The 26,193-nt window shown below is 36.2% G+C and overlaps 2 protein-coding genes across 2 annotated transcripts in view; one reads left to right on the forward strand and one right to left on the reverse strand.

Moving 5' to 3' along the window:
- The window catches only part of LOC123535042 (histone-lysine N-methyltransferase SETD1B-like), a 41,079-nt gene extending 26,654 nt beyond the window's left edge, over window positions 1-14,425 (reverse strand). The window contains exons 1-7 of the mRNA XM_045317564.2: window positions 14,202-14,425; window positions 13,977-14,104; window positions 12,131-12,226; window positions 6,035-6,205; window positions 5,244-5,343; window positions 2,483-4,329; window positions 1,410-1,661 (exon numbers count right to left, since the gene is read on the reverse strand). Of these exons, the coding sequence (XP_045173499.2) occupies window positions 1,410-1,661; window positions 2,483-4,329; window positions 5,244-5,343; window positions 6,035-6,205; window positions 12,131-12,226; window positions 13,977-14,104; window positions 14,202-14,214 (2,607 nt within the window). The 5' untranslated portion in view covers window positions 14,215-14,425. The remainder of the gene's footprint in view (window positions 1-1,409; window positions 1,662-2,482; window positions 4,330-5,243; window positions 5,344-6,034; window positions 6,206-12,130; window positions 12,227-13,976; window positions 14,105-14,201) is intronic.
- Window positions 14,426-14,704: 279 nt separating this feature from the next.
- Window positions 14,705-26,193, forward strand: part of LOC123533953 (serine/arginine repetitive matrix protein 2-like) — a 60,186-nt gene continuing 48,697 nt past the window's right edge. The window contains exons 1-7 of the mRNA XM_045315947.2: window positions 14,705-14,842; window positions 18,316-18,445; window positions 19,656-19,800; window positions 22,724-22,808; window positions 23,636-23,736; window positions 25,708-25,874; window positions 26,078-26,153. Coding sequence (XP_045171882.2) covers window positions 14,794-14,842; window positions 18,316-18,445; window positions 19,656-19,800; window positions 22,724-22,808; window positions 23,636-23,736; window positions 25,708-25,874; window positions 26,078-26,153 — 753 coding nt within the window. The 5' untranslated portion in view covers window positions 14,705-14,793. The remainder of the gene's footprint in view (window positions 14,843-18,315; window positions 18,446-19,655; window positions 19,801-22,723; window positions 22,809-23,635; window positions 23,737-25,707; window positions 25,875-26,077; window positions 26,154-26,193) is intronic.

Genomic DNA, 26,193 nt, shown 5'->3' on the forward strand with positions numbered 1-26,193 from the left:
ACTTAGATATCATCAAGGTGAACATTCTGACAAATTTTCATGAAGATTTCATGAAATATATGGCCTCTAGAGAGGTCACAAGGTTTTTCTATTTTTAGACCTACTGACCTAGTTTTTGACCGCACCTGACCCAGTTTTGAACTTGACCTAGATATCATCAAGATGACCATTCAGACCAACTTTCACACAGATCCCATGTGAAAGGTCACAAGGTTTCTCTATTATTTGACCTACTGACCTAGTTTTTGATGGCACGTGACCCACTTTCGAACTTGACTTAGATATCATCAAGGTGAACATTCTGACAAATTTTCATGAAGATTTCATGAAATATATGGCCTCTAGAGAGGTCACAAGGTTTTTCTATTTTTAGACCTACTGACCTAGTTTTTGACCGCACGTGACCCAGTTTCAAACTAGACCTAGATATCATCAAGGTGAACGTTCTGACCAATTTTCATGAAGATCTTGTGAAATATATGGCCTCTAGAAAGGTCACAAGGTTTTTCTGTTTTTAGACCTACTGACCTAGTTTTTGACGGCACGTGACCCAGTTTCGAACTTGACCTAGAAATCATCAAGATGAACATTCAGACCAACTTTCATACAGATCCCATGAAAAATATAGCCTTTAGAGAGGTCACAAGGTTTTTCTATTATTTGACCTACTGACCTAGTTTTTGAAGGCCCGTGACCCAGTTTCGAACTTGATCTAGATATCATCAAGGTGAACGTTCTGACCAACGTTCATGAAGATTTCATGAAATATATGGCCTCTAGAGAGGTCACAAGGTTTTTCTATTTTTAGACCTACTGACCTAGTTTTTGACCGCTTGTGACCCAGTTTCGAACTTGACCTAGATATCATCAAGATAAACATTCTGACCAATTTTCATGAAGATCCATTGAAAATTATGGCCTATAGAGAGGTCACAAGGTTTTTCTATTTTTAGACCTACTGACCTAGTTTTTGACGGCACGTGACCCAGTTTCGAACTTGACCTAGATATCATCAAGATGAACATTCTGACCAACTTTCATAAAGATCCCATAAAAAATGTGACCTCTAGAGTGGTCACAAGCAAAAGTTTACGAACGGACGGACGCACGGACACCGCGCGATCACAAAAGCTCACCTTGTCACTTTGTGACAGGTGAGCTAAAAACAAAAGGATTGTCATAGGAGATATCTACTTTACCTACTGGCTACCAAGTTATAAAATTCACATATTGGCTATCATGCCATGTATTCATGAATTTCAAATAAATGGAAATTTAATTAAATTTTATCAACTGACACAACAAGTCACTGAAAATTAATTTCAAAGAATTTACAGTAAATATCAAGCATGTTTATGGTCTTTATTTCAATGTATATAAATGTTACTCAACGACTGAAATGTGCATACCTTGAAAGACGGTAGTCTAGGCATGCCTGTTCTAATACCAAGCAGCCCTCCCATGCCACCCATTGGACTTTCTCCCATACCGCCATAGGCTGCTGCTATATCGAAGTGTCCTTCTTTACTCCACGGGTGCCGCGCCCGTTCTGGCTGTGCAAATAAGCCTACCAAGGAAGCACTCACTTCAGCTTTGCCTACAACAGCATTTGAGGGTTTCTCCTCGGGTTTAGACTTCTCCATCACCACTGGCTTCTGAGGCTGGAGTAAATGCACAAAAAATATCATACACTGAACAAGTGCTGTTTGTAAAGCACAAATGAGCCGTGCCATGGGAAAACCAACATAGTGGCTTTGCGACCAGCATGGATCCAGACCAGCCTGCGCATCCGCGCAGTCTGGTCAGGCTCCATCTGTTCGCTTTTAAAGCCTATTGGAATTGGAGAAACTGTTAGCGAACAGCATGGAGCCTGACCAGACTGCGCGGATGTGCAGGCTGGTCTGGATCCATGCTGGTCGCAAAGCCACTATGTTGGTTTTCCCATGGCACGGCTCAAATGATCTCCATGATGGCCTGATCTTCAGTTCTGAGATCACTATGGCCTTTTCCTTTGAAGTACTGACCACCAACATAGTAAGAGACATCTAGTGCCCAAAGGCAATCATCCTACGAAGTCTGAAGACAGTATGGCATCTATAGGGTTCTTACGTTACTGAATAGAAACTATTTTCAGTCTCAAGGTCAATGTGACCTCTAGAGACCAACTGACCCCAAAACCTACAGGGGTCAACTAGTGAAAACAGGCAATCATCCTATGAAACTTGACAATTATCTTTTATTGAGCAGAAACCATTTTCAGTATTAAGACCGCTGTGACCTACATTATCTGATAGGCAATGAAACAAATCATTAGAAATTGCAAGGATATTTTTAAATCTACAGAGCATTGTTGATGCAGAAAGGTCGAAATGACAATAAAATCTGTAAAAAGCATTGACTCTATTATGACAGTTAAGACAGAATGTTGAAAAATGTTTACATAAACTCACAGATAGCCAGGCATAAGCCAAACAATACATACCTTTGTCTTTGACTCTTCATTGTCCCACCACTGCTCATATGATTTAAAAGCTGATGTCTCGACCATTTTCTTACATAAATCTTTAGTCATTATCTCCTTCAGTTCATTTACAAAATCTTCAAGCACTTTTTCGAATGTCACTTCATGTTTATCAGCCTCTTCTTTCGGATCTTTGGGTTTCAAGGATTCAAATCTCTGATTATTTAAGTCATTGCTAAACTGATTTACAAAGTTTTGGTTAAATTGTCCGCCAGAGTAATTATTCATGTAACCCGGCAGGTAATTACTGCCAATTTCGTTTTGCTGTTGCCAGTTCTGAACTTGGGATGTTGAATTTGGCATCTGTGAAGGGATCAAAGGTGGTGGTGGAACGGACGTGTCTGCTGGATTTACTTCAATTGCTCCTGGAACACCGGTGCTTCCGGTTGAATCTAAACTCATACGATCATCATCGTCTTGTGGCTGCTGTCCTTGAATCGAAATTTCGGCATACATATTACCATTTGGAACCATCATTTGAGGGTTTGAGTCGTACATCTGCTGATTTGGTACATCATGTGGAGACTGATTATACATGTCAGTTGGGACTGCTTTTGCTGAGGGGGGAGTTTTAGGCCTTTCTGGTTCCGGACTCTTAAAACCAGATAGAAGACTTTGGATACGAGAGTCAAGACTCATACTTCTAGTGTCATCTTCTTCTTTTTCTTTAGGTGGTGGTTGCAATGGAATCTGTGGGGGTGGACTGATGACTGGAGGTGGTTTAGGGGCAGGCGGAGTGAATACTGGTGCTGGGGTATGAATTTCTTCCTGGGGAGGTGGTGGGGGATATGCTGGAGCACGATCAGCAGGTTTGTTTCTAAAATTTGGTGTTGTGGGCTCATCTCTATTGTCTCTTAATTCATTTCTATTTCTATCTCTGTCTCTGGTATCTCTTCCATCTCTGTGTCGATTTCGATCTCTATCACGCCCCCAATCATCTCTTTCATTTTTATAATCATTCCGATCATTTTTCCAATCTCTACGATTTCTGTCCCTGTCTCTTCCATGTCTGTCCCTACTAGTATTCCAGTCACTATTTTTACGTCTGTTATATTCATTGTCTTTGTTCCTATCCCTATTGTCTCTGTTGTAACTGTTATAACTATCTCGACGATCTCTATTATTGTAGCTGTCTCTTCTGTCACGATTGTGAAAATTTCTACCCCTATTTCTATTGTTACTATCATTCATGTTCGGGAAGTCATTTTTCATATCATTCATCCCGTATGGCATGGGAGTTTGAGGTGTAGAGGGCGTTGGCTGAATACCACTGTCAAAGCTCATGGGTGTTCCTTTAAAACTACCACTACCAGGTGTAGTTCCAAAACTCCCTGGGGTGTTTCCAAAATTACTTCCACCAGGTGTGTTCCCAAAAGGAGGTCCACTTTTACCGAACTGATTTCTATTTCCAAAACCACCATTATTTGCACCAAAACCCGAATTGAACTGATTATTATTAAACTGTTGATTCCCGCTCACATTATGGCCACGATAACTGCCAGATCCTGGTGTTCCGTAACCCTGATCCGAGTGGTTTGTTGAAGAGTAACTATATTCTGACGGTGTTTGCTCCATATTATTCTGCATGAACGTATTCCCACGGTGATTTATACCTAGCCCACCTGGGTCCAGTAAGGTATTCGAGTTAAACGGTGGTAATGCATTCTGACTGACAGGGTCGTGATCTATACGTAGAGCTGCATTTATATCTACTGGTAGTCCTGTCCTAGGATCTGTTTTTGGTGAAGGAGGTTTACAAGTAGGTTTATTGTCCAAAATGTTGTCCATTATTTTTTGTCTTTCTGCCCCTGAAATGTGCAAAATGAAAATAAAGTTTACACGTAAGTTTAATCTTTCAACTGACATTTGTATAGGAAACTGCAAGTCCCAAAAACAGTAAAATAGTTTCTGGAAAATGATGAAGTTCTCAGTATATCAAAGGGCCATCAGTGTAACATGCAATACTGATGTACTGAAAGTATGTCTAAGTTAATGATACGTCATCATAGGTTTTGATGGAATAAAAAAGACAAACAGTACTGTAAATTACCTTTTAAATCATCAGCAAATACTGTGGATTGTGCCATTTCTGCATATACTTAAAGACAATTTTAACAATTTCATGGTTAGCACCCCTATTTTCAGTGTTAAGCGTTCATGAAACAGGAGCTTTTGTGTTGACGATCAGATGAGGCATATTCGACTTAGAGCACGGACAAGAGTAAAAAGGACGATTTTTCGACAATTTAAGGGCCGTAAATCCGAAATGCCTGGGATGGTTTGGCTATTTATCGAACTTGGCCATGGACTTATTGTCAAACACATTTTGTTCAAGTCTGGTGAAGATTGGATGAGAAATGTTTGACTTATAGTGCGAACAAGAACGACAAACAAGCGATCACAAAAACTCACCTGAGCTAATAAAAAGGCAGATATTCGGTTACTCAAGGGCCATAATTCCGAAGTGCCTGGGCTGTTTGGCTAGTTATCGAACTTGGCCGAGGTTTTATGGTCAAAAACATTTTGTTCAAGTATGGTGAAGATCAGATGAGAAATGTTCGATTTAGAGTGTGGACAAGATTTGTGACAGACACACAGACAGGAGTAAATCAATATGTCTCCCATACCACAATGTACAGATGAACTTTTAGATATACTTGTATCACCTTCAAAGGTATATATATTAAAAGTAATTTTATTATAAGTGAATTTTCTTTCTTACCCAGCTGGTCTACAAATACGTTCATGATGTTTCCCATCTTTGATGTCTGATCAAGTTTAAGGGCACAGGCTTTTGCTGCCTTCGAGGATGTGAACACCACCTGAGCGAAAAAAACAACAACCAACTATGTAAGACATTCTGTAAGTTATGAATAAGTCACAAAAAAAGGATATGCATGCTGCTTGAAATACAAACATAGATCTGCTTATGTACAATAGCAGTGTTTTTCCAGTTTTGGGAGAATGGTGGCAGGGCCTATTTGGAGGGGAAAATTTCACTGGGGGAAAATTGTGTCAATGTAAAAACAACATTTTTCATTATGTTACAGTCATAAAGAGCTTAATTTACTTAAAGGCATACTATCCTGTGTTTTAAATGGTACCTTTGTATTAATTATGTAGATCTAATAAGAGATTGTGTGAGAACATGTAAAAAAAATTAGGATCCGATAATTGTCGAAATTGGGGAAATCATACTTTTTGGACTAGGGAAGAGGCCGAATAAATACAATTGATACTGAAAACTTGCCTAAACTAAGCAACAGTATGCCCCTCATATTTGTATTTCACAATGTATTTAGCAAGCAAAACATTCATAACAGTGCCTGGCAATGTGTGTTCCTCAGCCACTAAAATCTTACAAGTCTCCATACAGCCTAAACTATGTACCTGAAAATAATACTTAAAAGGGGCACCTGGCATCTTTCTCTGCCATTTAAGCTGTAAAGTCACAACCTGGCATAAATTTGGTTGCTGTAGCACAAAACCCAAAAGAACAATAACGATACCTACCTTTCCGATACCCATATGCTTCTTTGTCTTCGGGTTATAGTAAATCTTGACTTCTTCCATTTTCCCAAATGGATCACACATCTTTTCCAGAAAGTCTCGGTTGATGTTGTCATTCAAATTTGTGAACGTCACCTCATTGGGTGGAGGCATACCAATGTAATGTTCATCAAACTATAATACAGTGATGAAAGAATGATGGGTAAATTCTATTTCTCTCTCAAATTTCTTTAGTGTTTTTTTTTTTTTTGTTTTGTTTTTTTTAAATCTAAATAAAAGGGCAAGGAATAGAAGTGTACAGAGAAAGAATACAAGAGTAAGTAAGATGCACAACAGTATGTGAAAAACTTGAAAATGCAGATCATGTTGAGGCCAGTTGTGTTCAAACATTTGGCATTTATTTCAAAATTATTTCAAGTTTTTTGTAGACTGAAGCTGATGACAAAGGAGGCCCAATAGCAAATCTTTTGTTGTTTTTTTTTCGCTCTTAAATCCAGATTTTTCTTAGATTTTCCATGGGAGGAGAGATTTTTTTGTTCAATCTATTCATGAAATCGGACATACACTGAGTGTTACCATATTTTTTTACAATATTTCAGCAAAAAGAAAACTGATTTGTATAGTTTCATTATGTTTCTTGCTCTACAGAGTCAGCTCAGCTTTTAATGGTGAACAAGTGTTGCAAGTTTTAAAGCAATAGCTTGGATAGATTAGGAGAAAAGCTGACCTAAACACAAAACTTAACCAAGAAATCTGATTTTCTAAGTCCAAAAGGGGCCATAATTCTTGCAAAAAGCAATGTAAAGTTACAGTACTTGCTATGCAGAGTCAGCTTTTAATGGCAAATAACTGGTCCACGTTTTAAAGCAATAGCTTTGACCTTTAAGGAGAAAAGTTTACCTAAACGCAACACTTAACCAAGAAATCTGATATTTTCTAAGTCTAAAAGGGGCCATAATTCTTGCAAAAAGCAGGATGGAGTTATGTTTCTTGCTGTACAGAGTCAGCTTTTGATGGTAAACAAGTGTTGCAAGTTTTAAAGCAATAGCTTTGACCGTTAAGGAGAAAAGTTTATTTAAATGCAAAACTTAACCAAGAAATCGCATAATTTCTAAGTTCAAAAGGGGCCATAATTCTTGCAAAAAGCAGTATGGAGTTATGTTTCTTGCTGTACAGAGTCAGCTACTGATAGTGAACAAGTGCTGCAGGTTTTAAAGCAATAGCTTTAATGGTTTAGGAGAAAAGCTGATCTAATCATAAAATTTAACCTGGCAAAGCCGACGCCGATCAAATGATGACAATAACTCATCATTTTATTCAAAACAAGAGATCACAGAGTGATCTTGGCACCCACCAATGTACCATTTTTGAGTGTTCCAAATATCAAGACTTATTGACTAGCTCAAGGTTAAATTTCATTTCCGTACACAACACTGTGCATGTGGTCCAAATTTGAAAGCTGTAGCTTGAGAAATGTAAAAGTAGGTCACCAGATCAATTTCAAGGACAAAGTTCTTTGTACACAAAACTATGCATGTGCATCAAGTTTGAAGGCTGTAATTTGAGAAATTTGAAAGTAGGTCACTAGGTCAATCTTAAGGTCAAAGTTTATTTCGATACACAAAACTATGCAAGTGGTCCAAATTTGAAGGCTGTAGCTTGAGAAATGTGAAAGTAGGTCATTAGGTCAAAATCAAGGTCAAATTTCACTTTAGAACACAAATTATGCATGTGGTCCAAATTTGAAGCTGTAGCTTGAGAAATGTGAAAGTAGGTCACTAGATCAATTTCAAGGACAAAGTTCTTTGTGCACAAAACTATGCATGTGCATCAAGTTTGAAGGCTGTAATTTGAGAAATTTGAAAGTAGGTCACTAGGTCAATCTTAAGGTCAAAGTTTATTTCGATACACAAAACTATGCAAGTGGTCCAAATTTGAAGGCTGTAGCTTGAGAAATGTGAAAGTAGGTCACTAGGTCAAAATCAAGGTCAAATTTCACTTCAGAACACAAATTATGCATGTGGTCCAAATTTGAAGCCTGTACCTTAAAAAATGTAAAAGTAGGTCACTCGGTCAATGTCAAGGTCAAAGTTTGTTTGGGTACACAATCCTATGCATGTGGTCTAAATTTAAAGCCTGTAGTTACAGAAATGTGAAAGTAGGTCACTAGATCAATCTTAAGGTCAAAGTTAATTTCAGCACACAAAACTATACAAGTGGTCCAAATCTGAAGGCTGTAGCTTGAGAAATGTGAAAGTAGGTCACTAGGTCAAAATCAAGGCCAAATTTTATTTCGGAGCACAGAACTATGCATGTAGTCCAAATCTGAAGGCTGTAGCTTGAAAAATGTGAAAGTAGGTCACTAGGTCAATCTCAAGGTCAAAGTTTGTTTCGGTACACAAAACTATGCATGTGGTCCAAATCTGAGGGCTGTAGCTTGAGAAATGTGAAAGTAGGTAACTAGGTCAAAATCAAGGTCCGATTTCATTTCGGAACAGGAAACTATGCATGTGGTCCAAATTTGAAGCCTGTACCTTCAAAAATGTGAAAGTAGATTACTAGGTCAATGTCAAGGTAAAAGTTTTTTCCGGTGCACAAAACTATGCATGTGGTCCAAATTTGAAGGCTGTAGCTACAGAAATGTGAAAGTAGGTCACTAGGTCAAAATCAAGGTCAACTCATGTCAAGGTTCATCTTGCCACTCAAAACCATACATGTGGTCCAAATTTGAATGTTGTAGGTAATGACAAGAAGATTTTAAAAGCCTTTCCCTATACAAGTCTATATGAACAATGTGACCCCCAGGGCAGGGCCATATTTGACCGTAGGGGGATAATTTGAACAAATTTGGTAGAGAACCACTAGATGATGTCACATACAAAATATCAAAGCCCTAGGCCCTGTGGTTTTGGACAAGAGGTTTTTCAAAGTTTTTCCTTATATAAGTCTATATAAACCATGTGACCCCCGGGGTGGGGCCATATTTGACCCCAGGGAAATAATATGAATCATCTTGGTAGAGGACCACTAGATGATGCTTCATACCAAATATCAAAGCCCTAGGCTCTGTGGTTTTGGACAAGAAGATTGTCAAAGTTTTTCACTATATAAATCTATGTAAATTATAGAAATAAACAAATGGCCATAACTCACTAAACAAGAGGGCCATGATGGCCCTATATCGCTCACCTGTTATCATTGCACTTAAGGACAAGTCTTCAAGGTCAAAAGATCATAATAGAAATCAATCAAAAGAATTATGAGAAAATATAGTTGAAATTTTCTTTAAGTAACTTTAAAAACAAGATTTGAAAACTTTTTGTAGAGGTCCACTAGGCAATGCTACATGTCAAATATCTAAGCTCTTCTGGTTTATTTTTAGAAAATTTTGAAGATTTTTCTATGTACAATCAAGTAACCCCATGGGGCAGGGTCAATTTGACCCCAGGGGTCATGATTTGAATAAACTTTGTAAAAGTCTAATAGGCAATGCTACATGTCAAATATCTAAGATCTAGGCCTTCTGGTTTATTTTTAGAATTTTTTTTTAAGATTTTCCTATGTAAAATCAAGTGACCCCTAGGGCGGAGTCAATTTTGACCCCGGGGGACAAGGTTTGAACAAATTTTGTAGAGGTCCACTAGGCAATGCTACATGTCAAATATCTAGTCTCTACGCCTTCTAGTTTATTTTTAGAAAATTTTTGAAGATTTTCCTATGTAAAATCAAGTGACCTCTGGGGCGGGGTCAATTTTGACCCAGGGGGTCATGATATGAACAAATTTTGTAGAGGTCCACTAGGTAATGCTACATGTGAAATATCTAAGCTCTAGGCCTTCTGGTTTGTTTTTAGAAAACTTTTGAAGATTTTCCGTTGTAAAGTCAAGTGACCCCTAGGGCGGGGTCAATTTTGACCCCGGGTCATAATTTGAACAACTTTAGTAGAGGTCAACTAGGCAATGCTACATGTCAAATATCTAAGCTCTAGGGCTTCTGGTTTTTGAGAAGAAGATTTTTTTAAATATTTTCTTATGTAAAATCAAGTGACCCCTGGGGCGGGGTCAATTTTGACCCCGGGGGCCATGATTTGAACAAATTTTGTAGAGGTCCACTAGGCAATGCTACATGTGAAATATCTAAGCTTTAGGCCTTCTGGTTTATTTTTAGAAATTTTTTGAAGATTTTCCTATGTAAAATCAAGTGCCCCCTGGGGCAGAGTCAATTTTGACCCCGGGGTCATGATTTGAACAATTTTAGTAGAGGTCCACTAGGCAATGCTACATGTCAAATATCTAAGCTCTAAGGCTTCTGGTTTTTGAGAAGAAGATTTTTTAAGATTTTCTTATGTAAAATCAAGTGACCCCTGGGGCGGGGTCAATTTTGACCCCGGGGTCATGATTTGAACAAACTTGGTAGAGGTCCACTAGGCAATGCTTCACACCAAATATCTAAGCTCTAGGTCTTCTGGTTTTTGAGAAGAAGATTTTTAAAGTTTTTCCTTTCGGTTGCCATGGCAACCAGTGTTCTGCATAGAATTCAATTCTTTGAACAATTTTGAAAGGGGGCCATCCAAGGAACATCCCTGTGAAGTTTCATCAAAATTGGCCTGTTGGTTTAGGAGGAGATGTTGTTTAAAGGAAAGTGTGGACGGACGCCGGACGGACGGACAGACGGACGGACGGACGGACGCCGGACGGTGAGCGATCACAATACCTCACCCTGAGCACTTTGTGCTCAGGTGAGCTAAAAATTGTTGAACCAGTCTGATCTCCAGAAGGACACAACTAGGGGTACCAATACATCATTCTGACAAAGTTTGGTCAGTAGTTTCTGAGGAGATGCGATGAGAAATTGTTAATGGATGGACTGACGGACGGATGGACCACAGACGCAGAGTGATTTGAATAGCCCACCATCTGATGATGGTGGGCTAAAAATCAGAAGAGCTAATACAAAATCATTTAATTTTTTCATGACAATTTGGCAAGAGGAGTCTGAGAAACAAAGATGAAGTAACACTGGCAAAAAGAATCAAGTGGACAAATCTTCTTAGTCACATTTATTCTTAACTAGAGCTGCTTTTGAGAAAAGCGAAGTCTCCAACAACTGCCTAATCATCTAAATAGCAAGTCAGTCTTTATATACTGTTTACTCACTACAATTCAAGGGCCAGAACTCAAAAATGCCTAAACATGTTTTGGCTCATTATCAAACTTGTCCGAGGTCTTATGGTCAAACACACTTTGGTCAAATTTGGTGAAGATCGGATGAGAAATGTTCGACTTGAGAGTGCAGACAAGAGCAAAAACGCCGTTGACAAGAGTAAAAACGCCGTTTCGGTAATTCAAGGGCCATAATTCCAAAGTGCCTGGGCCAATTTGGGTAGATATCGAGCTTGGCCGAGGCCTTATAGTCAAACACACTTTGTTCAAGTTTGGTGAAGCTTGCACTTAGAGCGCACATAAAGTGCCCCAAAGGGACTCCTATACTACTAATGATTGGTAGTATATGGGCCGTTTTAGCTCCCAAGACCTGAGCATATTTCGGTAATTCAAGGGCCATAATTCCGAAGTGCCTGGACCGATTTGGCTAGTTATCGAACTTGGCCGAGATCTCATGGTCAAACACATTTTGTAAAAGTCTGGTGAAGATCGGATGAGAAATGTTCGACTTAGAGTGCGGACAAGGTTTGTGACAGACACACAGACTGGAGTAAATCAATATGTCTCCCACACCACTGTGTGGTGGAAGACATAATAATAATTAGCAAATTCATCTGAGCGTGTATCATAGTCCAGGAAAAACTGGCTGACATATTGCCAGGCAAATCCATAAAATTCTTTTACGATACTTATTCCATTACATTTACCTAATGCCTGTCGACTTGTAACATCATTATAGATGTCTACATGGTGGATGTTTACAAGTAAACCCATGAAGTAGAACTAGTAATTAAAACAATAGAACTTTTAACAAACTAAACTTTAAAATGTATTATAATCTAAGATGCTCCCAGTTTAAACGCAGAAGCAGTCTGTTCTTGCTGAATTTCTGATTTAACACCTTCCTGTATATAAATACAAATAAACAGACACTAACCTGGAATTTCGGGACTGGCAAGTCAGCTGGAATCCTCTTACTCCAAAATCTCAAATAACGAGGTCTTGGGTCCTTCACAGATATCAATGTGTTATCCTGGAAGAAAAAAGAACAACTTGAATAAAACAAGCAGAACTTCACTCAATGATTTCCAAAACACCCAATTTCCCTTTTTGCTTTTTAGTAAACTTCCTGTAATTATTCTTTCTACTGTGTAGCTTTTAAAGTAAACATACGACTCTTAATAGTCAAAATAATTAGACAGTTGGATTGTTATATATTTGTAAAGGGTAATCTTACCGTCAAAACTTCGAAGGACCAAAATAAATGAGGATAAATCACAGTACACCATCATGTAAAGTTACTGGTTTTATCGCTTGCGCATATAGCCATGAAGACGCTGTAAACGTTATGTACTATACGTACATAGGTTTATATCACCATAAAATTTCTAATTTTTTTGAAAATTATTTCATAATCATTATATAAATCAATGAGCAATGGAATCCCCTTTTGATACATTTAAGTTTCATTTAAATTTATCTCATATTCGCAACAAAACCAGCATTTAAACCAAAATCGGCAGCGATGACAATTTCATTGGAAATTTCCTCCACTGTTTTGGTCTTTCAAGTGTTGGACGCGAGTGGAGATACTGCCCATAAAAAAAAATAACTCAATATTTTCTAGGATCGTGTCAAATTAGTTGGACTAACTCATTTACATATGTCAGGTAACACAGATTTGGGATAGAATTGACTTTTTTCTTTGCACTTGCAAATTTTTTTAATCCCTGCATCTCACAAAATACCAACTTAAACTAACAATTTTGTTCATGAAACCATTTAACATTGTTACAAAAACTTGATAACTAGGCTTCAGAACACTCGCATATAAAAATTTGATGCATACTATGTGAAAAGACCTTCAAATAAAAAAATGCACATTTACAGCACAAAGAAATTGAAAGTTGAGGAAAGTGTGGAAATGTCCATTTCAATTTCCGCTATTGCAAATTTCATGTGATTGGGCAAGTCACATTAAAAATGCACTAACATTTTGGACGTGGAGCTGAAAATCCCTGGAAAAAAAATGTTTTAGAACATTTCATCTTTATTACAGGTAGACCCAAAACTTGATCCAAATACCTGGTCCAAATAATTTGACGTCAGAACTGATTCCGAGATATTTTTCGTGATAGGGCAGAATCCCTCTCTTTACGTCAAAACCAGTAAAGACCTTTTCTGTGGTGAAAATAGATTTAGGTGAAAACACGATCAGGCAATATACTTAAACGATGAAATTGTAAAACAAAACAAAACTGAATCATTTTATGGTTTAACATAAAGTAAAACACATTAAAAAACGTAAACACTATATGTTTCATTTTGGCTACCTGGATGTATTAACATGTTCGCCATTACACTCAGTATAGCTGACAGTGCAGCTGGTTGTTATCAATCATGTGACATGAAGCGGAGCCATGTAAAATATGTGTTAACTTTATGGTGCGTTGTGACAAACTCGTGTTTTGCAATTCACAAACATTAATTGAATGGAAGGAAAAAATGGATACTCTTTCTAGGTATCGTAATTTTTCACTAATGTTTTTATGTTTTTTGGTTTTTTTTAAGTTAAAATGAGATATAAAAAATTGTCAATTAGAATTGTCGTGGAAGGGTCACCGCAGAAAAAGTCCTTCCTAATCCTATGTTGTACATAATTTTGAGGAGGGATATTGACCTATGCAAAAAATCACAATACCCCGACTCGTGTACAATTAGTTGGACTAACAAATACCTAATCCTGACATTTTACGTATCAGGTATTTGTTAATGTGTCTTACAGCTGGGTCAATTCCATCAAATCTGTATATTTTTTGACCGCCTCGGTGAATCATCGGATCAATCACTAACTTATAGTTGTGAGGCCTTTTCTGCTGTGGATCTTGTCGGGAACCCATTCCGTTAGAACCTGCAAAGAAACAAAAGGATTAACAAATATTTACACTTCTAAAATATTTACCCAAAACGTGTCCATTTCATCACAAATGTAAATAAACAATGCTTACCGTTTGGGAACATTTTCAGTTGCGTTTTTCTTCTCAGCTGCTCCACATAGATATGTTTCCTAGATTCTGGAACTTAGACAAGTTATTAAGGAAATGATGGAATTAAATGACAACAGCAATGCATTCTTCTTAAAGGCAGAAAGCTGAATTGAGTGAAAAGATTTTGCTAAAAATTTCACAAAACTCTGCTTTCCAGTCTATCCCAAGATGCAATGCAAATTTCATACGAAGCTGACTAAAAGACGAGTATTTAGTTTCGAATAAGCTACAAATTTGTAAGAAAAATTGGAAAATGCAAAATCCACACAACGAATACAGATATATTTTTCGAAGCATAATTTCAAAAGTAACAAAAATATCTTAAATAAATTTTATTCCAAAAAAATACCAAAATTGTTCGTTATATTTGCGGGTAATAAAAAGCATTTTGATTGGACAAAAATATGGAATTCCTATATTTTCTCCCCAATCAAACTTAGCGTTGCAAAAAGTAAACAATTTGACAAGAGCTCACGGATTGCACGTGTTTTAATTAATTTTACTGAATACTCACTGGAAATTAACCTCAGACGAGACAGGACGCGAGGAAAAGATGAAGGCTAAAACCTTCATTCACAATTTAAGCCAGTGCATATTTGAAGGTTGTTTTCTTAATTATTTTGTTTGGTTTTTAAATTTTTGTGGTTTAACCAGTCATTTATTTGGGGATATTCCCATTGCACGTTTGATCCGCCTTGCCAACTGTCGGTTTAATCTAATGTACAGGTCGGAGATTTCCCCTGGATTGACAGGCATTCTCTCGATCTAAACATTGTCTCTCGTTCGAAAGCTTTCGATTGAAAGACTCAAATTAGCTTAAGCATAGTTCTGACTACCATATCTCAACTGACGCTGTTTTTATTTTCTGGTCAAAGATCCGTAACAGCCTATAAACATCTCTGAGCTGAAATTTTTTAGCTAGCCTGAGAAATGAAAATCAATGAAAGAGTAATTTAGTTGAAATAATGAGACCTCGGGTAGACCGATTTTACATTTTGATATTTTACGTTGTCTGCCTAGAGGAGCAGACATATCGACAAGTCCAAAAAATATAACGATATTCAACTCTCGAGTACAATTATTTGGACTAAGAGTAATTAAAACTCTCTTTTTAGAATGTGCAAATTTATTTCAAATATAGAAAATTACCTTTTAGGCGTAAAAAAAAAATTGTTTGTTTCCGGTATCCCGACCTACCCTAAATTTTTGGCCCGACCCTAAATGTTTTTATGGCCTTGGAGAATATTTTTTCCAACTTTTTAACAAAAAGATGCAAAACTGCACATTTTATGCTTTAAACATGGCCAGTGATGTTAGAAATCAACTCACTGATGCTCTAAAGGCATAACCCCCTTATTTGTAATCATTTTTTGACAAAAAAAAAAATTCCGAAAAGTCTCCCTTAATAAAAAAACTTTCCAAAAAAAAAAATTTCCGACTTACCTACCCTAATTTTTTTGAGCATGTTACTGGAAACAAAGAATATTTTTTTAGGCCTTATCAAATTTTCAAAATCAAAATTATTTGGCAAACATCTACGACAATGTGTTTCTTGTAAAGTTTACTTGAAATAACAATGAATAAATAATGCGACTATTTGAAATTATTGTTTTAATAATGATTTCAAGTTTTTTCAACCCTTAAGGCATAAAAAAAACTGCACTTTTTTATGCTTTAAACATGGCCAGTGATGTTAGAAGTCAACTTACTGATGCTATAAAGGCATAACCCTCTTATTTGTATTCATTTTTTGACACAAAAATAATTTCCAAAAAGTCTCCCTTAATAAAAAAGATTTCCCCCAAAAAAATTTCCGACTTACCTACCCTAATTTTTTTGAGCATGTTACTGGAAACAAAGATTTTTTTTAGGCCTAAGCTAAATACAGTCTTTCGATCATTTTATCTTTCAAACGAGAGACAGTGTTTAGTTAAAGAGACTGTCTCTCAATCCAGGGGAAGTCTCCGACCTGATTAATATTTTCTATACGGAGAAGAAATGAATGATTGGAAGTCTGAGAAATGAACAGTTGTCATTGAACCCGATACAGTTTATTACGTGCCGGCTGTACCGCCAGTGTAATAATTTAATAAGTGTGTGTTGATTTGATCATGATTAATCAAGTCAGCAAACGTTCAATAACATAACGCACTGACAAGCTTACGAAAGATTATCTCCTGTTGCCGTTTTCTGTATTTTATACTGATTTGGTCTATGCAGTAAATTTTTTGGTACACTTACAGTTGCCAGACCAAAATAATTCTCTCTTATACTCCTTGGGATGTTGTTTCCATGAACATCTACATGTCTATTGTTATTGTCACACCCCTCTTTTGGTGGCTTGGAGTTGGATAGGAGTGTGTGACATGTTTATTGATGGAAAATATTAAATATTGTAAAATAAAATATTTACTTCCAGAGAAAGTTAATTCGAAAAAGTATAGGCATATATTGATATTTTGAAGGTTTCGAAGTAGGCCTTGAGAAACAAACATCAAACAACACCAAATCATAGAAAGAAAGAGTTGTTTGACATGAAAATTGAACAGCATGTAAAACATGTATATTACTTTACAAAACAAGTGTCAGTATACTGATATAAACTTTGAATTCCAAAAAAAGACTGCCTATAGGGGCCCCACTTCCGGACAGTCAAACGCCTTTAATTAAAAACTCACCATATTCAAAGAACTGTTACACATGTTCGTTTTGATGCATTTGCAATAGCGTGCAAGTGGTGAAATTTTACATAACAAGGTGGAACATAGGTTTCAGCAATTGTTTATCTTTATTTCTTTACAGATAGCATTCATTTTCAAAAGGAGACAACTTTTTCTCGACGATTACTTAAGATAATCGGAAAAAGTTGACTCCCTTTGAAAATGAATGCAATTTGTACTTAAAATAATCGGAAAAAGTTGTCTCCCTTTGAAAACGAATACCATTTGTAAAGAAATAAAGAAAAACAATTGCTGAAAGCTGTGTTCCACCTTGTTATGCGAAATTTCATCACTAGCATGCTATTGCAAATGCATCAGAACAAACATGATTGTGTAACTCTTTCCGGAAAATGGTGAGTGTTTAAAGACGTTTAACTGTCCGGAAGTGGAGCTCCTTTAGGCAGTCCTTTTCTGGGATTCAATGTTTATATCACTATATATGATGATATATATTCTACATATATATGATTTGGTGATGTTTGATTTTTGTTTATCAAGGCCTACTTCGAAACCTGAAGGGAGAACTAAAACCTTGGCCGATTAACATACATCTTGGGGTGAATAATTTTTGTATCCTCCTCTCAGGAATGCAATATTTATAAAATATTAATCAATATATCACATATTCCAAACTCTATCATCAGTTATCATGGTTATAGGGTCTTGAAATTATAAAATCACATTCTCCTATAGCTTACTGAAACATTATCAGAAAGTTTTTGATGAAAAAAAGTTTTTCAAAAACGGACATCAATAAAAGAATACTGTGAAATCATTTAATTTTGTGGGCATGAAATTTCGTGGTTTTAGTCAAAACAGTAATTTCATGGGGATATGAATTCGTGGATTTCAACTTTTTAACACAAAATGAACGGGAATTTTACAATGTACATGTCTGTTGGGATTAAATTTAGTGGATTAACTGAACCACGAAATCCACGAAAATTAGTCCCCAACGAATATTAATGATTTCGCAGTACATAACAAAAAAATTCAGAGAAATATATTTATTATCACTTAGTAATACATAATTATATTAATTTGTATTGTGATTGAAAATGTACGTCTTTTTGTATTTTTATGACACAAATAAATTTTGAAAAAGTAATATGTTAATGAGCATATTAAATTATCTTTAGATAAACAGATGATCTGTTGACTAAATTATAATCTATATGTGTAGAATGAGCATTTCCTGTGTTTATTATTCCTGCATCACGTATTTCCTGTCTGATAATTATCCGTCTTTGTTCCATGTTTGGCAGTAGCTCATAGTACTGTTCAACATTACCAGGCATGCTAAAAGACTGCTTTGTTTATTATATATATATAAGTTGGTGGATTTTTACTTTCAGAATACAAAGATGAGATTCCGAAAGAAGATCTGAAATCTTCATTTGTGCAGGCGATCAAAAACATCTCAGCTGGCAAACTGCAAGATGAGCTCAACAATAACTTTGATAAAAACCTGAAGAGATTAGAAAAGTGAGTTTTAAAGGGACCTGCCTCCAGATCAGCATCAAAATTTCAGAAGTTTTTTTTAAACAGATACGAGTAGACATTAAAATTTAGATTTGAAAAGAAATATACAGCAGTATTGTTAATTTCAAAAGTTAATAATGCTTTTGTGTTTTTCTTCATATTAAGTGACTAAATATGTGTTAATTATTTATTATAAATGAGCTTAAATTCTTTCTGTATCAATTACTGACTTTCAAACTTTAAAAAAAAAATGATATAAATTGGGAGACTCGCAGCTTTAACATGTTAGACTGATATGCGAAGATATTGTTAGATTGTATGCTTTCAGTCTTCTTTTAGATTGATAGGCCTCACAACAGCATTTTTAAAGTGTCATGTGGCAGCTGTTAACAGTCCTTATACTAGCTGCCATTGTTTCTGGTCTATTGGGGTCTTAAACAGACTCAGTTTTAGCCTGCCTCCTTAGCTTAGTAGGGAGAGCGCAGATCTCTGGATTTTGGGGTTGCGAGTTTGATGCCAGTTGAGGCATGTATTCTCCATGACAACTTGTATGTGAAGATATTCATCTTCCACCTCTGATTCATGCGGATAATATGTTAGTATTGGTACAGAATCCAGGAACAATGGCTTGGTTTCGTGACCCTTTTACATAACTGAAATTCTGATGAAAAATAGCACTAAACCCTAAAACAAATAAGTCTGCAATTATCTTGTTTGGTCAAGTTATATGCTGCCAAAAGGTTTTCTATTAAAATTTATTTGAATTAAAGTGATTTTACATATAAATTCTAATACAATGCTTCATATGAAGGGTCAAGGACTGCACAATAAAATTATAACTAAAATACATCTTACTATTTAATAATTATTTAGTAGCAAGCTAAGCTTCAGTATGATCCTAGAAACAAGGTGCATGTAAAACTTACAAAATGTTTCAATAAAGAATCAAAATGAGCCACACCATGAGAAAACCAACATAGTGGCTTTGGGACCAGCATGGATCCAGACCAGGCTGCGCATTTACGCAGTCTGGTCAGGATCCATGCTGTTCCTTTTCAAAGCCTATTACAATTAGAGAAACTGTTGGCGAACAGCATGGATCCTGACCAGACTGCACGAATGCGCAAGCTGGTCTGGATCCATGCTGGTCACAAAGCCACTATGTTGGTTTTCTCATGGCACAGCTCATTTCTTTATTTGTCTACAATTACAGAAGCCTGAAGGATCTGTGTACTAGAGAGTTACCGTCAATCAGTGGTCATGTGGATGACAGTCTGGAAGAACTGACAAAGTCGGAGCTTGATGGAAGGACAGACATTGCAGAGGAGGAAGGCACAAAACAACATGTGCATAAAGTGGTACAAAATTTAAACTGGATATGGATGCACATCTGAATATAATTTGATAGATATTGTTGTGAATTTAAATGTAGCTTTTTGTACCTACAGTCTAACTGCCTTCACGACCCCCTGAATTAAGCGACTCCCGGTCATATGCGACCCTATTTTATGCTCCGGACGCAATTTACTATTAAAAGAGTCTGAATTAAGCAACCCCCTGCCTTACGCGACAAGCGACTGTGAAATCAGGCTCCCGAATCGATATTTAGACCGTTTTCAGCGACTTTGAGACGCTCCATCGCAAGATTTTACACAATGGCATTACCCTTCTTTATCTCGCGTGAAGTTGTTTGAGACGAGAACTTATTTGTTTACAAAAAATGGCTGATGAAAAACATAAAAAAGAACTGTTTTGACATTAGAACAGCGTGTTACGGCACTTGAATTGCTTGATTAGGGAAAACCAGCGTATAAAGTCGCTGAAGAATTCGGAGTAGGTGCATAAATCAACTTTATTCCTGGTGAAACAAAAATATGGCGGTATTTAACAGGAAACGACGAAGTAAACACAGATTAAAGATGCAGTCAATAATCGAATAAATGTCAATGAACAATTAGTACACAAAAATATAAATATCATAAACCTCAGTGTGTATATAGTTCAAATGGAACATTTATATTTTACTGCTCCCCTTTATTTTCTTGCCAGATCATGAGCTTAAATTTGTTTTATCAACATCATACGAATGATGCAAATTATTTGAAATTTATATTTTATCAATATGCAATTAAAGAAATAGTATTTAATCATTTTCCAATCCTACCTTAAAAGAGGCCAATATATAAGTATCCGATATTCATGTACTTTAATTGGAAAAATATATGAAACCAGCTTCATCCTGTTAAGTGAAACTGTTTTAAAAGACTCCCTGTCATATGTGACCTTTTTCGCTGCTTCCCAAAGTTGGTCTCTTAAAACAGTCTCGACTGTACGTAACTGAAGACCCTGAAATCAGAGGTTATGAGTTTGGTACCTGGGTTAGAATATTGTTCTCTGTGATGATTTGACTGAATACTGAAATTAGATGCTAGGGATTTGGTCACTAGGCAAGGAGAATGCTCTGATGTTCTGGAACAGTACCTAGGATTTTAGGAAATGTCATAAACTCTTAGCCTGCTGGTGGCAAGTTATTCTGCCTTTGCGACCAGTGCAGACCAAGATCAGTCTGTGCAGTCTGATCATTGCACTGTTTGCTATTCAGTCAGTAAATTTTCAGTGAACACCCCTTCAAATGATAAATGGTACTGCCCAAATTAAATGATGGACCAGTCTATTTTAGAAACTTAGCAGAGTAAAGGTTAAGGCAATATTAATCCATAAAGTGATGACTCAGAAATTAAATTCTTGAAAAATCAAAGTGGAGTATTTTCAAGATAAAACTGCATAACCCGCCCGCTTAGCTCAGTAGGTAGAGCGTCGGTCTACGGATCGCGGGATCGAGAGTTCGATCCTTGGGCGGGGCGTATGTTCTCTGTGACTATTTGATAAACGACATTGTGTCTGAAATCATTAGTCCTCCACCTCTGATTCATGTGGGGAATTTGGCAGTTACTTGCAGAGAACAGGTTTGTACTGGTACAGAATCCAGGAACACTGGTTAGGTTAACTGCCCGCCATTACATGACTGAAATACTGTTGAAAACCGTGTTAACCCAAAACAAACAAACAAACAAGATAAAACTGCTATGCTCTAAGTTAGTGTTAATGATCTTTACACTGTTTTTAGCTCGACTATTTGAAGAATAGTCCAGGCTATTTTACTCACCTGGTGTCGACGTCACGCCTTGGTTAAAGTTTTGCATGCAAGTACAGGGTACATATCGCTATTATTTAAAGGCATATAGCTTTGAAACTTGCCTTTTTTTCTAGGTCAGTTACTAACATCACAGTCAAGTCTCAGAACTTTGACATTTATTTTGGACAGATTATGCACCTTTGGGACTTAGAAAATCGTTGTTACAGTTAGGCATTCAAGTTACTGTCTCAGAAACTAATGCATTTATTGAATTGAAATTTTGCACATTTCTTCAGATTTATGACACTAGGTCATAGCATCGAATCCCATAAGTCTGACATGTACTTTGCAATATTATGTCGCCTTTTGAACTTAAAAACTTCTGGTTAAAGTTGCATGCAAGTTACTATCTCCAAATCTAATGCAGATATTGGATTAAAACTCTTTAGATATTTTAAAATTTAGGGTACTGTAATATTCCTGCTTCTGGTACAACAATTCAAATACAGTTGACATCGTACTTGCGACCATTTCTATTAAGCGATTTTTGTATTAAACGACCGGTCAAAACCCCTCCAGAACGTTTTCAGTACATAAGTTCATTCCATTAAACGACTTTTTTATTAAACGACTAGCGACCACATTAATGTAGTCCTGACAGGTAAAATATTCGACAAAAGTATCTATTAAGCAACCGGGTACCAAAATTCTACCGGGAATTTCTTTGCCTGTGTAATTAGCGAGTAAGTTTTGCACGTGACTGGATACAATTATCCTTTGTATCAGTCGAACTGACAAACAATCCAGCTATAATTTTCACTGTTTGTGGACTTTGAAAAGTGTTTACGATGTTAAAACAGATTTTGAAATCATACATGTATGTTCATAATAAATACACAGTAGCAGTTAAAAATAAATTTTCTTTTCATCATTAAGAGACCATTCCATTAAGAGACCATTTCTTAACAGTCCCTTGGGTGGTCTCTTAATACAATGTCGACTGTAGTAGGACATTGGCTGTCAGTGCTTGTTTATTAATCAATCATGACCTTCCTATGGTTTATTTCATCTGTTAAGGAATTAAACAATGGATTCTTATGGGGCATTGAAGCCAGCTTAACATAGTTACATATAAATTGTTACAGGTATACAACCTAGTGGACAGGCAACCAAAGAAGCCAAAATTGAGTGCCGTGAAGAAACTTGATGACAAGAAGAGATATCTTGTCTGTGAGTATATATCAGTTCCTGAGTTTTATTTAATCATGAAGAGAGACATGTAATAATCGCAGAGTACTTCATTTTGTTACTTCACCCGCCTGCTTGAGAGGCCCTCTTTGGCAGTTTGGAATTATGCCTGGAGGGGCACCTGAGATATTCCTCTGCAACCTAAAGATGTAATGTCACCATGTTGCCTACAGTTTAGTACTTGTGTTGGTATGATATTAAGCCCAACCGAAAATGACAGTTGTTCTCACCTATAAAGTTTGAGTGATGAAGGGATACACCAGTGTTGCAAGATGTCAGCCATATACATCCACTGTGAAGGTCACAGGCATTTTCAACAATTTTAAACAAATTTCACCCGCCCGCTTAGCTCATCAGGGAGAGCGCAAATCTGTGGATCGCAGGTTCGCAAGTTCTGTCCACGGGCGAGGCATATGTTCTGCATGACAATATGATAGAAGACGTTGTGTCTGAAATCATTTGTCAGCAACCTCTGATTCATTTGGGTAAGTTGGAAGTTACTTGTGGAGGGCAGTTTGTACTGGTACAGAATCCAGGAACACTGGTTATGTTGACTGCCAACAATTACATAATGGCAGACATACAGATGAAAAATGGCATTACACCAAAAACAAACAAACAAAATCACAGAAAACAACAAAGTGTGGATGAAATATTGTTGATGCTCTCATTTCATGGAAACCAATGAGTTTGTAAGGTTATCACCTACACTCGTATTTCAATAGACAACTAAAATGTATGAAGTTTAATAGATCATTTTTATAGACCAGCTTTGATTACATTTTGTGCTGTGTGTATAAATATTTCAGACAGAACATTTTTGCAGAAGGTGTTAAACAGGGAAGATGTCACTGACACCTTCATCAGGACAGTTATTCAAGATTTTGATGACTTGTGTGAGATATCAAAGGTACATTTTACATTAGATGTAATCTTTATGGAAGCCCAGTTTGAAATATCCCATACATATTTAGTATTATTTGTAATTTTGTTGATGACATGTATGAATATCACAGGTTTTTCGCTTAACTTTCCAAAGAAAAAGTAGAGCTATTGCACTCGCCCCAGCGTGGCCATCGCCATTGGTTAAATTTTTTGATAAAGTCATTTGTCTCTGTTACTATCAAAGCTATTGACTTGAAACTTAAAATAGGTAGTTACTATCAAAGTCTTCACAAGGAGAAACTATCTTCATAACTTTGATTTTAATTTGACAGAGTTATGCTTCTTTTTAACATGGAATTTGGTTAAGTTTTATAAAGTTTTTACTGGCAAAGCTCTAATTCGGAGTAGCTCAGCTGACAGATGCTGCTGTTATTGTGAGTAGTTCATCTGATAGTACAGCAGCATTTCTGCATTAACTTTTACCTGTTTTATTTAAAAACACCATATCCTAAAAAGTAGGTACAGTTGAAACTCGGTATTACGAATTTTACGAAGGGACCGGGCTTTTTATTTCGAGATAACCGAAATTCGATTTATGAGGAGAGATGTATATGGACAAATGATGAAAAAAGTTGGTTAAGTTATGAAAAGATTTAATAAAAAATAAAAACTGTTTCCTTGATGCCGTGTATACGCTCTCGGCACTTTACGCGTACATGATTCTGTACAGTTTGTGTTTATCAAAGTTTTCAGTTTATCAAAGAATAAAAATGATACTAACCTCAAATGTTTTTGAGTCAAGTTTCCTTTTTGTACCATGTTTCTCTCCTGGAGGATTGACAGCATTTCGATCTGACATTTTGAACAAATGATGCTTTCCCCCAAGAAGAATTTTTTATACAGTTTCATCGCGATTACCTCTAACTAAAGATCCCAATTGTTCGAACTAATTAATTCATTTAATTTACATTAAAAGCAATTTTCATAACGTCTCGAAAACAAATGATCGCTGACTACGAAATGTAATGTTTGTAAACATCAAACAATTATCATTAGGCCTAAAAAAAAAAATTCTTTGTTTCCAGTAACATGCTCAAAAAAATTAGGGTAGGTAGGTCGGAAAATTTTTTTTTTTTTTGGAATTTTTTTTATTAAGGGAGACTTTTCAGAAATTATTTTTTTGTCAAAAAAGTGATTACAAATAAGGGGGTTATGCCTTTAGAGCATCCGTAAGTTGATTTCTAACATCACTGGCCATGTTTAAAGCATAAAAAGTGCAGTTTTGCATCTTTTTGTTAAAAAGTTGAAAAAAATATTCTCCAAGGCCATAAAAACATTTAGGGTCGGGCCAAAAATTTAGGGTAGGTCGGGATACCGGAAACAAACAATTTTTTTTTTTACGCCTTATGGCATGTGCAAACAAGTATGACATCATCTCACTTTGATAATTGCCGCACCTTTGATATGTTGGCATCACGGCTTTCTGGATAGGCAATAAACATGAACATGTGTTAAAAACCAACCACATTCACAATGAGATGTGTTAAATTTTATCGCATATTTTTCTCACATCGACTTACTGAGTTTACAATGCACTTGAATTTTATTGACGAGACTGAAAATCCGTTTCGACACATCCGGGATCTCAGTAAGTCAAATTTTGACAGAACCGGAGTTGAATTACATATATAAAGAAGGAAATTTGACGGGACTTGAAAATTTCTTCGACTTAAGCGGAATTTCGAGGTAAGCGAGTTTGAGATACCGAGTTTCGACTGTATATATAAGTAATATTAAACAATACGGAAACAAAATCACTGAAATTAAATGAAGAAATTCATCAAAATTTTGTCAGAGTTGACTATAATTCTGTCTTATTTGATAAAATTGGTTATTTCTTGCAAAGAAAATGACTTGCTGGTTTAAATTACAGGGAAAAAAACAGAAGTAGAAATAGTAAAGTGGTAACTCTTCTTTCTCTTTAAATCATTTTCAGAATGAGGAAGATGGAAAATCCAAATTTGACTGGTTGCCCATGTGCAGTCTTCTGCTGGAACTGACGACTGGTTCCATGCCTTTAGCATTTATCAGAGTACTCAAAGTACTGTTTGAATCTATTCAGAATGATGTGGACAAATGTTTAGCAAAGGGAAAACCTCTCAGGTAAAATTGTTATAGAATGTTTTCCTAACTTTCAGTCTTAAAAAAAATCAGTACACCATATTCATATGAATTTGTGGATTTCAACTTTTGAATATAAAATGAATGAGAATTTTACTTGTTTGTTGGGATTAAATTTTGTGGATTGACTAAACCATGAAATCCACAATACATTAAATTCACAACTTTCCTGTCTTTCTTTGCAGGTCAGGCAAGTTGGCCAACATCATAAAGAAATTTATCACCAGTTCTCATCTGAAGGTTGAAAAGGACAAATTGAAGGTAAATTTTATCTTCTTAGTTTGAAAGTTCCATATAAAGA

The sequence above is a fragment of the Mercenaria mercenaria genome, chromosome 12 (assembly GCF_021730395.1).
Source record: "Mercenaria mercenaria strain notata chromosome 12, MADL_Memer_1, whole genome shotgun sequence".
Classification (NCBI taxonomy): domain Eukaryota; kingdom Metazoa; phylum Mollusca; class Bivalvia; order Venerida; family Veneridae; genus Mercenaria; species Mercenaria mercenaria.